The sequence below is a fragment of the Beta vulgaris genome, chromosome 5, assembly GCF_026745355.1.
Source record: "Beta vulgaris subsp. vulgaris cultivar EL10 chromosome 5, EL10.2, whole genome shotgun sequence".
In the NCBI taxonomy this organism is placed as follows: Eukaryota; Viridiplantae; Streptophyta; class Magnoliopsida; order Caryophyllales; family Amaranthaceae; genus Beta; species Beta vulgaris.
The window spans coordinates 55981417-55997498 of NC_079206.1; the positions used below are offsets into that span (position 1 = coordinate 55981417).

At 36.2% G+C, this 16082-nt stretch overlaps 2 protein-coding genes across 3 annotated transcripts; one reads left to right on the forward strand and one right to left on the reverse strand.

The window, feature by feature from the left end:
* The first annotated feature begins 1797 nt into the window (after positions 1 to 1797).
* Positions 1798 to 6428, forward strand: LOC104894004 (formin-like protein 2). Of its 2 annotated transcripts, none has more exons than XM_010680155.4 (2): positions 1798 to 2423; positions 6046 to 6428. In XM_010680155.4, the coding sequence occupies exons 1-2, from the start codon at positions 1893 to 1895 to the stop codon at positions 6130 to 6132; spliced, it is 618 nt and encodes a 205-aa protein (XP_010678457.2). In that variant the 5' UTR covers positions 1798 to 1892; the 3' UTR covers positions 6133 to 6428. The 2 variants fall into 2 exon arrangements, with proteins under 2 accessions (XP_010678457.2, XP_010678458.2); XM_010680156.4 differs by having other exon boundaries at positions 6049 to 6428.
* Positions 6429 to 7835: 1407 nt separating this feature from the next.
* On the reverse strand, positions 7836 to 9646 carry LOC104894005 (probable xyloglucan 6-xylosyltransferase 5). Its single transcript, XM_010680157.4, has one exon. The coding sequence runs from the start codon at positions 9386 to 9388 to the stop codon at positions 8078 to 8080; it is 1311 nt and encodes a 436-aa protein (XP_010678459.2). The 5' UTR covers positions 9389 to 9646; the 3' UTR covers positions 7836 to 8077.
* Between the last annotated feature and the right edge of the window lie 6436 nt (positions 9647 to 16082).

A 16082-nucleotide genomic window follows, 5' to 3' on the forward strand; every position in this document is an offset into this window, starting at 1 on the left:
AACTGATTTTAATTTGGAAGATTAACACGACAAGAATTCGAAATAATCCATAACTTTCTACAACGCTTTTTATTTATTTCTACTGATAATTGTATCCTCCCTTTGTACCTCTTTCTTTTTTCTTGTATTTGCTCTTTAAGTCTCCAAAAAATATTCCAAATAAAGAAGATTTTAAAAGATCGAAGAGAGTATCTAACATCAAATTAGAGTTGATCAAAGTGAACTCGGCCTGGCCTGAAAAAGGAGCTTGAGCCATTTTTCAGGTTTGAGTTTGGACGACTGGAAAATTACTTTTTAGTTCAAAATTTGGCCAAAAACCCGTTGCTTTTAGCATGAAAAAACAAGCCCTAAACACATTAAATTACCTAAATTTTAGCAAGGCCTAGCAAATGGGCATTTTAAAGAGAAATCTTGCCTGTCCCATCCCGTTATTAAATCACCTCTACATCAAAATGCTGCACATTGAGCCATAAAAAATAACGGTGGCTCTGTTTGGGGAAGCATTTTAGCTATCTTAAATGATAAGGTGCTAACATATTTTAGGTGCTAAAATGATTAGTAGTGTTTGGGAAGTACCTAAAATAAAATTAGGTGACTGAAATATTGGAAAATATTTCCAACATTTTGACAACAACTAATTTTGCTAAAATAATTTATTAACTTAATCAATTAATTTTGCCAAACAGTTAAACTAATCAATTACCTTATCAGTTCTAGCACCATATCAGTTTCAACTTTATCTTGTCAGTTTCGGGGCGTTTGGTTGGGGGTCTTTTGGAAAGGGTAAGGGAATCAAGTAACTTGATTCCCTTACTTGTTGTTTGTTTGCTCACTTTAATGATTTCCTTTACCTTCTCCTTACCCCCCAAAGTCCTCTACTCTCATTCCCCTCACCCTCAAGGTTTCACATTCCCTTTATTTGACTAATCATTTAGGACCTTGACCACCCAACCACCACTTGACCAAACCACCCAACCATTAGCACCGCCACTCAACCATCACTTGACCACCCAACCGGCACCACCTGCCCCACCCAACTACGGGACTTGAACCGACTACCAACCACCAATTCCACCATGTGAGTCCTCCACCCCCAACTCCCCAACCATGCCACTAACCACCGAGAATCGCCCACCCAATTACCAAAACTTGCCACCTAAGTGACCCAATCACCGAGAAATTGCCACCACCATCCACCATCCACCATCTAAACCACCCACAAGCCCTAGAAAAGAAGAAGAACAAAGAGAAAAATGGCAGATCTGGAAGGGGAAGGGAAGAGAACGACAGCGGCGGAAAGGGAAGGGGGAAGAGGACACAAATTTGGAAGGGGTGGCTGATGACACAACGGCATAGAGAAGTGGGGGTGGAGGATTGACGGTGCAGCGAAAGGGGAGAGGGAGATCGCATTGGCGCAATGCTGCGAGGAGGGGAGGGACAACATCACGGTGGGAGGGGGGGACGATATCGCGGTGGGAAGGGAGGACGCAAGCTCGACAACTCACCAGGGTACCAAGTGTGGAGTTCCGGTGGGGCACAACAAACATGAGAAGGAGGATGGTGGTGGAAGGATGTAAAAAGAGGAAGAAAGAGAAATAAAAAAATTCAACACCGAACAACATTTTTAATCTAAGGGTTTTGCTTTCCTTTTTTTCCTATATCTCTTTTTTGATTCCATTCCCTTACCCTCATGACAACCAAACGACCCTTCAATTTATTTTCATCTAGTAATGCCAAACATAGCCGATATATAAAAATTAAAGACAAATGGCAATATAGAGTAATGCTAATTGCGATTAGGCAAGCATTGACCACAAGCATGAGAATAGAGTAGGGAGAAACACTTCCATTTGGCAGGGGGTGGGGGAGAAACACTACAACTCCAGAAGAGCATGGAGGATCTAGAAGACGAAGCAACAAATGGATTAAACGATTGGGAATCTCTCCCCTCCACCCATTCCAACAACCACCACTACTACTCTTCTCACAATCTCTCTCCTCCCTCAATTACTACTTCCCACAACCACGACCACCACCTTTCCATCTTCCCGCCCATCAACCACGAAGGCCTCCCACCACCACCACCACCACCATCACTGCCGCTGCTACCTCCACCGCACGCGCCACTCTCTTTCTCCAATTCCGACTCTGATTCTCTCTCTCCTTCTCCACCAAAACGCCGCGTTTACAACCATTTCATTAATTGGTTTCATTTTGCAATTCGTCTTTATAATTCTAAGCTCCTTTCTTTTATTACTCTCCTCCGTTCTCGTCGGATTTTCTCCTTTATTCTTCCTCTGGCGAGTACGGCGTCGTTTTTCGGTCTTTTCTGGATTTGGGTTCGTCGTAGGCGTAGGTTACGCAGTAATGATGGCAAGGAGAGTGTTGAGCGTTTGAAGGTTTTAATTAAGGAAAAAGACGAGGTTTGTTTTTTGGTTTTCTATCTTAATTATGTTTTATAATTGTTATTATCCTTTTTTTGCTGGTTTTTGTTGAAGGGTGGAATTATTATGCCGTGTTATTATGATACTGTAGTGCTTTTGAATTTTGATAATCACTTGATTTGGTTGTATTTTTCTACTATTATGGAGTAATGGTTGTGCTAATTTGAAGTGCCATTAAGGTTATGTTCTTTTGGACATAGTTTCAGTTTAACTCAGCTCAGCTAGTTTTCTCTCACAGTTTCAGTTCAGCGCAAAATGAACAAAGACTTAGTGGTAGGATGTGTCATGGTCTCTTTTTGAGGTCATGATTGAGCTTCCTACTATGTACTAATTCCTACTCTAGGATTTTCTGTTGTGCCAGATTTCTGGGGTGCAGTACATATCAGCGTACGATGATTAGTTTGATAAGTTATGCCTGTTCCTGCATTTTGGTGTTGTATTAGATAAATTGACTTAGGTAAATTTGATGTTATGATGAAAGGGGGAAATTGTGCAATTCGATTATGCAAGTGTATGTATTAAGAATAAAGAGGTGAGAAGATAGAATGATGTTTGAGTGTGCTTCATTTACTTTGGATACCATCGCTTTTTGTCGTACATGAAGAAGCTAGCCTTTTTGCAGGATTGCAACAATAAGCCGCTTCTAGTTGACGTAGTTATACTGGCATGATTTGTAATTAGTGGCTGCTGGCCAAGTACTTGATCAGGGTATGTTGACTGTTTGCATTATGTTATTGCTAGATAGCAAACTGAAAGGATACAATAGGCATGTCATCGACCTATTAGAATATTGTTTAGTATTGACAATTGAACTACAGGAGGAACAAGGGGTTTACACAGATCATCTGTGTAAAACAAAGTTAGCTTCAAAATTAGCTTTTTAACAAATCCCAATTATCTAATATTCAGTAGACGAAGTTTGCTTTGAAGAACCAGAATTTTGACTGTAGTTTTCTTTTTTGGCTTTGATGCTTGAGATAGCCATGAAATTGTCCCGCTCCTGAAAAGGGCTGAAACAGATTCTGTAACTCTTCTTTCATGTTATGAAATGTTTCTTCCAATTACTTTCTTTCTTATTTTTATATATGCCCATATGAATTGCTGGTTAGGCATTATCTTAGAATATGATCTTTAGTAAAGTGAAGTGGTTTGGGTTGTGCGCACCGAGAATGTAGCTCATTACATAAAATTTAAATCTTTTGAATAGGCTGTTTGTATCATGCTTGAATGCATGAATTCTCCAGTGCAGTTACTTTCAACTCTCAAGGTCAGTCTTGGTCCATAAAAAACTGAGCACATACATCCTCCTTCGTTTGGATTGTGAGACATCAGGGGACTAGGGTTAAATCTTTGCTCATATAGATCAGCTCATCAGCCTTGGACTACTCATTATTATTCATAAGAAGTCTGGAGTGTTGGTGACACTTGATCTCATCGTTGTATAATGTAGGACTTAAAGATGATTAGGATTATTCAAAGAGATTATCCTATGATTACTTTTCATATGATGTCTTTTTGAGATCTTTGATGTGATTATCATTGGTAATAAAGACTTTTGTTCACCATTTGGTTGAAAACTGTTGACGGACCTATAACTTCAACTTGAAAGTAAATTTTATCATACCAGCTTGCTTGTTCTTCTATGTAAATAGTATCCTCTCCCTTCATAGTTCATATGGTGATTCTTGTTATGGAGGCTTCAGCCATATATGTAAATGATATCCTAATCACCTTCTAGGTATATGAGATTTTACCCTCTTAAGGGTAGTTGTAGAAGCTTCATTAAGGATTGAGAGGTTTAGAATCGGAAGATGTTAAATGTGAAACTGGCTGAGTTCTTCTTTGATTGTGTTGGCCTTATTTTTAATACACTATTCAAATCATAAAGTAAATAAGAGAAAATATTCGATCATGAATGCATACACACAGTTTTTCTCTCACACACAAAACTAGTTTGTCTTTGGCTCTTTTAGCAAACTGGTGGTCATACCTAAGTTTACTCATGAAGGTTATGATGGGCTTAAGCTTTAATGTTCGCTCATTTTATGCTCTGATCATTAGATATCATAAATGAAGAGACAGCTAGAGTGATATACTCCATAGTCCATACCTAATTAGCAATGATGTCTCCAACACTGAGATTTTGTGTGTGTGTGTGTGGGGGGGGGGGGTGTGGTTTCTATGTCCCTCTCCTTTGCAACACTCTAGAGTCTAGGCTAAGCTAGGAATGGAATTAATAAGATCCATTACTTAGCAATGCCTTACCTACGTAAGGCAAGCGTGGTGGGGTACAGGGGAGGAAGGGAAATACTGTGTCTTTATAGTTATACCATTTTGACTTTTGACACTATTCACAAATTCTGCTTTGATTATCTTGCATTATTTATACATAAGGAAAAACATAGTTATGTGGGATCATGTTGGGTTTGTCTCGATATATATTTTCAGAATATCTACTATATATAATGTATACTGATACTTAATTGATGATGTAATTGTTCAAAGTTGTGCGTTGCAAAGAGCAAATGGTAGAACTAAAAGAAATGAAGTATATATCTAAAAACGTTCAGGTAAAGAAAAAGTATTAATTTAAAGGCAAGCTCAAATTGTCACAGTAAACTGTTAGATAAAGCATGTCCTCATGCTTAAGAATGATTTATCTGAAACTGTTTTTTTTTCTCAGTTAAATTACTTTTTAGATCTTATGTGAACTCGTTGGAAGTCATGGAAACTTATTTGAATTTAGAACTTATCGAGGCCTCTCCATCTAGCATTGGGTAGACCTCATATAATAACTTTCCTAGCTCTACCCTATCTTTTGTTTCTTTTCTTCTGGAACAATCACAAAACACTTTTTTGATTATGGATCTACTCAGCTGTGAATTTATTTTATTGGAACTTATCTGAATTTATTTGAACTTATTGAAACTTATGAGAACTATTTTTCTCAACATAAGGTTTAAGATGAAGAAGTAAAACAGAGCCCAAAGTTGATGTTGTCACTGACATACAATTAAGTCTTTGCTATTTTGTGATTTGGTACCATACTTATCTGAAAGTGTTCATATTGAATCTCATAGATGAAACAGGTTATACCTTGAAAGTAAAAATTTATGAGCCATACCCTTGTTTTGGATGCTTTTGTCTCTTGATATATGCAAATCTTCCCCCTAATGGTAATTGAAGCTTTGTTGGTGTGTTAAAATTGCTTTTGGGAGTGTGGAGTCTTGGAAATATCTAGGTGTCAACTGTGAAACTGGTGAACTTTATCCTCCATGCATGGTGGTATGCTGATATGCTGTGGACATAAGATGTATATTTTCTCCACTTCCCCAACCAAACTAATCAAGAGAATGAGATATTTATATAGGACACCATTGTTTCTTCTTATATTGCTGATTCTTTTGCTTTCCATGATTTACCTTTTGGGCTATCAGGCCTAGTGCCTAGTGCCTACAGCCTACTTGTAATAATTTGTCTTGGCAATGGATTTATTGCCATATGTTTTTGTGGAATGGATCTCACTTCGCTACATCTATTATATGTTTTTTGGTTTGTTAATTTTCAAATGCACTAAAAGTGTGATGCGTTTCATATGCAGAAGATTATTCAGCTCTTGGAGCAGATTGCTGTAATGAATAAGGCATTGCTAGCACGATACAGAATTCCAGTTTTGAGGGCTAGCTGATTATTCTGAAAATACCATTAGCTGAGTTTAGGTATGTGGCTGTGTCTTTAGATGCACCAATCTCATGTGCGCAAATTTGTTATATATATTCTCATTCATTATGTATCTTATGCATGAACTACAAACTGGCCACAGTACACATAAGCCTTCATGTGTATATAAAATTTGATTCATAGTGTAGTAATGTAATTCTTTAATGTCCCTGTGCTTGTAATACCAGTGTTATTGATAACCAATATTGTAGTTTGTTGGATGTAATCTTTTTTATCATTATATTGAGCTTAATCTTACGCTGATCAAGTAAGTTTGGGAGCCAGAGGCTTCTTATAATAGTTCGAATGGAGTTGTTACTTTGGCTAGATGTTTGGCAGTTTTGCTTTGAGATCCTTTATCCGACCATGCTTTAGCTGTCCGACATCCGAGAGGGGGGCTGTTTCCATAACCGTAGTTAATCAGTTGCCGATTGATTTTGGAATGAAATCTCATTTGACTTCTACCCAGTTTAACCCTATTTTCAAATTTAACATATCTAGTTTTGCATTTGATTTCAACTGCAATGCATCTGAGATCTATTATAAGTTTTTTTTTGAAGGTTTCTCCTACGGATTCAAGAATCCAACCTACATATTTCTTTGCTGAAGTTGACATTTCAGCTAAATAATGGAATAGTAATGGGTAAAATGATGCAATTTGCAGGGAAGTTGAAGCTGGCAATTGTGTATTTGTGTTGTTATTATAGAAAGGTTGCTCACGTTGCCAATTAAAAAGACGAAGAAAAGAAAAAAACAATAGAAAGTCACTATCCATACACGTTCTTTTGTTTATTACTCAACATTTTAGTTATTTACGTTGAATGCAGTCATGTTTGAGCTGGAAATATTACATGCTTGAGCCATTGCACGCAGTAGAGTCTCGGAATAGATAGTAGAAATATCAATCTTAGAATTATTTGACAACTTTTTATTGACATGGCAATATTACATTTTATGAGTTACCAATCCGGCAATCCCCCTAGATTATTTCGGTTTTTATTATAGAGACTTATAACAAGGAGTCGATGAAGATTATAGATGGAGGGGATAAAAAGATATTGATACATTGATCCGTTGGATAGATTGCCCACTAGAATAGATAATTAAAAAATAATTAACTTTGCTGAGTTGCACTCCACTAATTTATTAATGTTTATCTCTAGTCGATAGATTACTCATTGGGTAGACAATGCTTTCTCCAAATAAGACATGTGTAACGGATTCGTTGTGCGAATCTCTAACACTATGTAGAATTAATAGGAGAAAGATGGTGTGTTTGTGGATGACCACATGAGTCGAAGGCGCACCCACCCTACTTACATGATTGCTGCCTTCATGAATCATGACTAATCAAAAATAAAGTTGATTATTCTCTTTCACATTCTTCAAGTACAACTAAGATTCACGTCTATGCAATTATGATTTTTCTTTGTTTACCCTTTTGCGATCCTCTAAATCTAATTAGCTTCGAAAATCAACATTTTTGGAAAACTAGTTTTCCTGATTTTATAGGTTATAATGACATACATATTTATTTTTCTTGTGTTACATGTGATTTTCTCATTCACTAAAATGATATTTGCATAAATTTGACTTAGATTGCACAATCTCCATAGTACAAATGAATCAATTGAGACAGTAAACTCCAATACACAAAAAAAAATATGAATATTGAGACAAGTTAACTGATTCCACAGTTTGATATTAGAAATCTCCAATGGCATATAATTTGTATGATATACACAGAAAATTTCTCGATGTTTAAACTGCTATTCACCTCTTAGAGGTGGGTGTAAAATTTCTATGAAGTAGTATAAGTTACAGACACAACTACACAAGAGATATATATATATTGTATATATCTATCATAACATGAAATATACAGCAAAACTATTAAGCAAAACTTGGATTTACTAGTGTTTTGATGGACCGACGACTATATGCCTTCGGATATCAAACTCATCCACAAATTTAAGAGGTTTGTCAGTTTCATTTCTTAATCTCTTGATGTTAGGACTCAATAAGCCTCTATGCCTAAAGCCATAGAGCTTAAGAACTTGATTATCGGCGAAATTAAACGCCCTTTCCATACTCTTCAAGCACTTCTCAACTGGGTAATCACCATAACTACCACAAGGTTTACACCCCACAAAATGAGTCACAAAAGGCCACCTTTCATCCCCTAATCCAGGATGATACTTTTCAGCCATTTCTTCATACTTGTCCACTAAACCCAACCAAAATCCATGCAAGTAATAAGAGTTTTCAACATAAACCTTATTCATCCACTTCTCCTTTTGGGAAATCAACAGATATATCAATGCGGATTGATCATCTGCCTCGAATGCTGGCCTTCCTTTCAAATTCGCGGTTAGGAGCTTCCCAGCTTCATCCCTCACCTGCCCCTTTGGACCCATAGGTGCCCAAATGTCAAGCAAGTCCAATGACCATTGACAATTTCTAAGTAGAAAACTTCCTGTATTGAGTGCAATCCATGATTTCTGCTCATATAACAAATCAGGGTATCCATGGATTACAAGGTTATGATCTTGATACTTCTGTAAAGGAATCTCAAACACCATATCTGTAAAAAGTGCATCACTATCTAACCACCAAATCCACTCAACTTCAGGGTGAGAAAGCATTAATTTCCTAATCAATGGTAACTTTGACCAATAACCAGACATTTCCTTGTCTAAATGAGCCATGTTATACATAATCTCAATCCCATGTAACCTACAATAATCAATCTTATTCTTCACCCCCTTCAACAAATAGTGATCCCCAATTGGGTTATCACAAGGGTTAGGAGGTGAACCCGTCACAAGCAAGACCCGGCCTTTCCCATGTATTGTACTAGGAAAGTCCGGGTTTTGCTGGAGCCACATCTGACGCTGGGTATCCCAGTAGTCAATCTTCGGCCCCAACGTGTATGTTACGTTGGGGTCGAAGGGTGGCTCATTCTGAACATCAGGTTCAGACTGATCTATGTCTGAACGGATTTCAGCAAGGAGCCTATTAGTCTCCTCAACGAGGGCTTTGTTCTCGGCTTCATACGAAGAGCCGGTGAGATTTTCGATTCCTATAGTTCCCCTTAGCACAAGGATGGTTATGATACCACATAAGATGGTGATCTTTATGTTGGTGAGTGTTTTCTGTGTTGGTCGCTCTCGTAGGATACGTGAGCTCGTTGGTTTCCCGTTAGCAGTGTTTACATGACCCATTTAACAAATGAAGGAATGAATCAATGAATCAATGAATAAATGAAGGCATAAATGGTGCAATGGAGATGTGTGTGTAGTTCTGAACTTTTAAAAGTTTGTTAAATATGGACACTACTTAAGATTTAAGAACAATATGGTAGAAGAATATGCGGGGTTATATGCAAACCACTTACTATATATAATGAAATACTCCAATTATAAGGAAGATTCATTGATTTTAGTTTTAGTATATTAATCTTTTCAGCTGTCAGAGGATCATCTGGTTTCAGAGGAATGTTTCATGGCTGGCTTTGACGCGTAGTGGGTGTTTAGTTTTGTTTCATTGTTTGTTTTTATACTTGTAAATTGTAATATTTTGTCCTTTTTTGGAGGGGGATTTATGATTTATGCAAGAAAGTTGGCTACTACCAATTGATTAGAATTTAGAGATAGCAACTAGCAAGTGGATGATGCAACAAATCTGCGGCTTCGGTCATCCAGTCAATGTTTCAAAAGCAGAGAGTTTTGGTTAGGTACCTATTGTGAATTGTGATGCTTCCTTGTAAACTTCTAATTGCTATTCAGCTGTCAAAATGATGTTACTGGTGTGCTCTAGCCTCTTAAGTCTTAATCATTAACTTTGTTTGTAATTAGTAATACACTCATACTTCCTTCTAGAGATGGCCAATAGTGCGGGCCAATCCAGCCCATCCAACCCAGCCCACCTCGTGAGCTGTGTGGGCTGGGCTCGCAAAAACCCGGTCCAGCCCAACTTGAACCTTGAAATTGATGGGTGGGTCGTGGGCCAGATTTCTTGAGCCAGCCCACTAAAGCCCACTGCTAAAACCGCCCAACCCAGACCACGAAACCGGTCCAGCCTAACCCATGAACCGGACCAGCCCAGTCCAAGTTATTATTGAACCAAATTGTGTATATTTTAATCAAATTGTATATATTTTAATCAAATTGCATATATTATAATTTAATCAAATTTTAAAATAATGAAATTATTCATTTATTTTAATAATTGTATATATTTTTATTCATTTTAAAGATTATATAACAATAATGAATAATTTCAATGATTAAATAATTTTGAAAAAAAATCTCATGTCGGCCCGCCAGCCCGGTCCAGCCCACTAGACCCACGAACCGCCAGAACCGCTTCCTGAACCGTGAAAACCAGTAAGTCGGTAACAGACCGGTGTGGGCCAAGATTTTTTAGCCCACGGACCAACCCACCCAACTCATGAATTTCGCAGTCCAGTCGTAGGCCGTGAAATGTCAGCCCAGCACGCTACATCCCACGTTTCGGCTGCCCAGCCCGCGCCTGTGGCCATCACTACTTCCTTCCATTACAATTGACTTTAAAATAAATTAGAGAAAAAGTATAAAAAGTTGCATATACTTGGCTTTTAACTTTAATGTAATGAGAAGATAAGATTGTGAATTTATTATTTTTTAAGAGAAATATAAAGTATGGAAAAGAGAGAATAGGTAAAGTATGATTAAAGTATTATACTCCCTCTGTCCCAAAATATAGTTCCCATTTCTTTTTGCACAGTCTCCGAGACGTATCTTTGACCTATTATATCTTCTATTTCGTATTAGTAAAAAAATATAAAAAATTGATATTATGAATGTACACGTTGAGACGAATCCAACAAGACCCCACATGAATATGTTTTCTTGTATACATTAATGAGAATATTTGGTCAAAGATTTTAAAATTTTGACTCCCAAAATAGAAATGAGAACTATATTTTGGGACGGAGGAGTATATTTTTTATAGTAAGAGAAATAAAAAAATAGTCAATACTTTTTCATGAAACAGACCTAAATATAGAGTGGATACTTCTTGATGAAACAACGAAGACTTGCTACTTGCAATGTCTATAGTCTATACCCTATATGCAGGGCCGTCCCATACATTTTAGAGGCCCTATACGATTAATCAAGCGAGGCCCTATAAAGTGATGGAAAAAATTAGAAGTTCTTTAAAAGTTCTCGATTTTTTCTAGTTGTAACAAGTGAATACCCTTTAGGCCTTTAGTCCTTAACCATGAAAGCAATAGTGTCCTCACATCATGGCAAAATTATATGTTTACAACACCTAGAAACATTCTCAGCTCATTCAATATAATACGAAGTCCTTAAATTGATAATATAAAAACAAAAGCATTCATTAATAATAAGAATTCATTGAAAAATAGCATTTCAAAGGCTAAATGTGAAGCAAAAATATGGAATGAGCAAGTCAAATAATACTGAAAAAAAAGTATATAGAAATAGAAATCAATATGGGTGAACAAGAGCACACGACCAAGCATACATTGATACAACACATACGTTGCTTTGCCGACTATTGTGGTGCTGAGAACTTCTTAATTGCAATTAATTGGAGACTTATTTAGATTTGGGATGGTAACAAAGAAAAGCACAACCATTTCTATGAATAAAACTATAAAAAAAACTAATCAAAGGATTTGGTGGCAGCAATTTACGAAAATCATATTTAGAAAGGGGAGTGAAAGGTCAAAGATGAGTAAATATTTGTCATACGTAATTAACATAATTAAAAATTGCAGCCTATTAAAATAACAAAATTAAAGTGACTCAATTAACAAAATTAAAGTGACTTAATTAACAAAATTAAGTATTTTCATCTTTGACTCTTAGTTGGGTTAAGAGAAAAGGATAAGAAAAAAACACAATTTCTTAGGCTAAACCCCAAAAAGTACTATCTTGCACTAGGAAAAAAAAAGGAAGGGCTGCGCTTTTTCTAAAAGCGCAGCCCTACTAGTGAAGGGCTGCGCTTTTGTACAAAAGCGCAGCCCTACACAACAGAAGGGCTGCGCTTTTAGAAAAAGCGCAGCCCTTCTGACTAAGTAGGGCTGCGTTTTTGAAGAAAAGCGCAACCCTTCTTAAAAAAATTTGAAAAATTCAAGTTCGCGGGCTTCAAATATTAAGCGGGATTCGTCAAATATATCCCTCATTCTTCTCTCTCCTCTCTCACGTCCCTCATTATTCCTTTTCCTCCTTCTCTCACATCCCTCTCCTCCTTCTCTCTAATCCTCTCAAAAACTCCCAGAAATGTTGCGACAAAAACGCTGAAATAATTTGCACGAATCATGCCGACGGAGTCCGACTGCCTATTGTGATACCTTTTCGGAAGCGGAACGAGCCAACGAGTCAAACTCACTGCTATGCCGTGACGTTTAGGCTTTTTAAGCCATCCGAGTTCGTTTAAGCCTCCAAATAGCCATTTTAAGTTTTTCCGAATTTTTTTTCCCTTAAATTATGTATTAGGGTTTTGTTTTATGTATTTAAAAATTATTAGGTTAATGTTTGGAGGTAGTTTTTGTATTTTCAGATCTATAATGTTCTTGTATACTTCTCTTTGTTTATATATTTTGATTAATGTTCTTGTATACTTCTCTTTGTTTTGATTAATGTTCTTGTATACTTCTCTTTGTTTATTTTGATTAATGTTCTTTTATACTTCTCTTTGTATATAATTTCTTGTATTTTCATCTTTGTTTTGATTAATGTTCTTGTATACTTCTTGTATAATTCTCTTTGTATATTAGTTTTTGTTCCTTTTTTTCATTTTCGTTTCATTCTATTTTTGTTTTGGGTTTAGTATTTTCGTTTCGTTTCTCTTCTCTTCTGTTTAATTTCAGAAAATGTGAGATTATGAGTACAAAAATGTCAAAAATTTTTTTTTTTTTTTTGGTAGGAAGGGCTGCGCTTTTTCCTAACTAGCGCAGCCCTACTTAAAAAGTGAAGGGCTGCTGTCAAAAAGCGCAGCCCTACATGCCTTTTTCAGCGCAGCCCTTCTTCATTTTTCCACTAGTGTTGTAAACAAACTCAAAAAAAATGTTATCACATAATAAAATATTCCTGTAACAAAATTGTTATCACACTTGTATATATACTCGACTATCGATAATAACCATAATCTAACTAAACTTGTCAATTCAAAAATCACGAGTTTCCTTAAAGAACTTTTGGAGTAACAAATTATCGATTTAAGCAATGCAAAAGTGATTAAAAATTACAAACAATTTCATTAAATGTTAGATAACTTTTCAAATGTCATTTTATAAATGTTTGATTTTAACAATTTCTGGTCTAGTATTGTGTTGTTTGGTTTCGTACCCACCAAAATTACAATCATAAATCTATCTTTGGCTAATTATTTTATTTGATTTTAAGTATCTTTCCTACATCACTCCTTTGAAATAACAACCTTACTTATTTTATTTCATATTTTAATTTAACTACATTTCATGTTCCTAAATTTTTTTTTTTTATTAGGAAATTAAGTTAGCCCAAGGACTAACCCATACAAGGGGGCTACTAGCCTGCAGGAAACACCAACACATTGACTGGTAAGGATCGAACCCCTAACCTTAAGAGCCAAGGGGGAGCGCTCTACCCACTTGAGCTAACTCCTATCCTTCATGTTACTAAATTATTGATTTTGCTACTTCTCGAGTCTCAGCATAAACAGCTCAATACTAAATTGCTAATAGCCTAATACACTCCCGTGCCAAAATTTCCAACACTTATAGAGTTGTGTGATATTGGGGCCCTAATTTAGTGTAGCAGAGTCTCTCACTGAAATCGCAATGGCGGGAAACCAAATCTCCGGCGACGGTCTCGCATCAAACCTCGCCGGAATGTCAAAGAATCAACTTTACGAAATCATGTGTCAAATGAAGGCAATTCTATTTCTCTTTCTTCTTCCCCAAACATTCTTTCCATTTTTTTCATTTCTTCTTTGCTGGAATGCTGTTAATTTAATTATCATACCACTGTTTATCTTTGAATTATTTGCCTTAATTGCTCGTATTTCGTTGCAAATTTTCTCTTCTTTTGCTTAATTTTGTTGTTTTACAGTCACTTATTGAGCAGAATCAACACCAAGCGAGAAAGATTCTAATTCAGAACCCTCTTCTTACAAGAGCCCTCTTTCAGGTTTCAATTTTAACTATTCATTCGTTTGTTTAGCAATTTACGGCGATTGCCAAGTTTTATTCTATTTTCTGCTGCAACTTTGTTGTGCTTAATTATACGATTGTGAATTTTACAAAAGAATTGATATTTCTGGATTTGAACATACAAGTCTTTAACTTTTTGGCAAGGTTTTGTCTGTTGTTTGGGTTACGGGTGACTAAATACTTTAATCGTCCTCGCCCCGAAGGAAACCACTTACTTCTATCATTAGCTCATCTTAGGTTATATTTTGGTATTACTTCTTTTGGAGGTTTATATAGCAAGAAGGTTGGTACTTTTATGAGAGAGATTTACTTTTATGTGTTTATGCTATATGTTACATTGCCCAAGGACGTAGGGAAGAAAGCATTTTGCCTCGACATATCATATGGAATATCCAAATGATATAGGTCCTTTATAGTGGACGCAAAGATGCAAACTAGTCGAGTTGAGTTTGAGCTTGTTCTATTTAATGAGAATAATTAGTTCCTGAGCTCGAACGAGCTTTTAGATCCCTTGTTTGGGCATGGCTCATTAAGTGTTTGGCTTGTTTGTAGCTTGTGAGATTGCTCATCTTCAATAAAAGGGTTTAATTTCCTTTGTAGTTTATAAAATGATACTAAAATCACATTTGAATCGTCGAGGTTTTTTCAAGTTCAAACCAGCTCTAAAATGACTAATACATGAAATTGAACAAAATTAAATGAGCTTTGGGAACATTAACAAGTAGAACATGAGGCTATTTGAGTTTGTCTCATTTACTAAACAAGCTTTAGATTTTTGTTTGAGCCTTTTTATTTGCTTAACAAATGGGTGTTGACAAAGCTCATTTTAGTATTTCGCAAGTGTATCAGCTTGTTTGCAGACTAAGTGCATGGCTAATGCAAAATGGAATTTCGAAGATGAATCATGTATGCTCATGCATGGTTACTAAATCTCCCCTTTCAACCTTGCAAACTCCATTTTACTTATTCTTACCAACTCATTTTTTTCCAAAGCACCAAATTGCATACAATATCAAGTAAAGACTGAAGTAAATTGTAGTGACTAGTGAGTCCACATCTTTGAAAATGATACTTGTATTCAGATACTAAGCGATTTGTGATAATAGTATGTTTGGATAAAAGAATTTAAATGAAAGGGTAAATGAGAGTGAGCAATCTATTTTGTGTCATTTGATGTGGAACGGGGAGAAGGAAGTGAAAGGAATTAGAGGATCCTTTCTCCTTCCACTATTAATAAAACTAGTCCTTCAAGTTTTGGAAAGATTTAGAAAAAAATTGCAAGCAAACTCCTTCCCTGCGCTCACCTGTCTTCCCCATCCCTCTCTCTTCTATTTTCCTCCCCATCCTCCATAAGTTTTAACCAATACACTTTCAATGTTTTTCTCTTTCAAATCTCTCAGCCAACTCTAAGAAGAAAGTCCCAAAATTCCATTAGAACATAAAGTTAGTTCAGATAGAAAAGCTCTAGATCTGAATGGAAAGCATCAAATGACACATAGGAAGCACAACGGCTTAAAACTTTGGACTTTGTTCATTGAAAAGAAGAGTAGCCAAGTAGTTTGTCAGGAGAAAGTGAAATAACGGATTGGTAGAGTAAGCTATGTGTAGGTTTTGTTCGATACAGTCTCCAACTTGATTTCATTGGCCTTTCCTTTAGCTAGCAATACTTCATTCTTTTTCTAGCCTATATCCTTTCTTTGCTTATGACA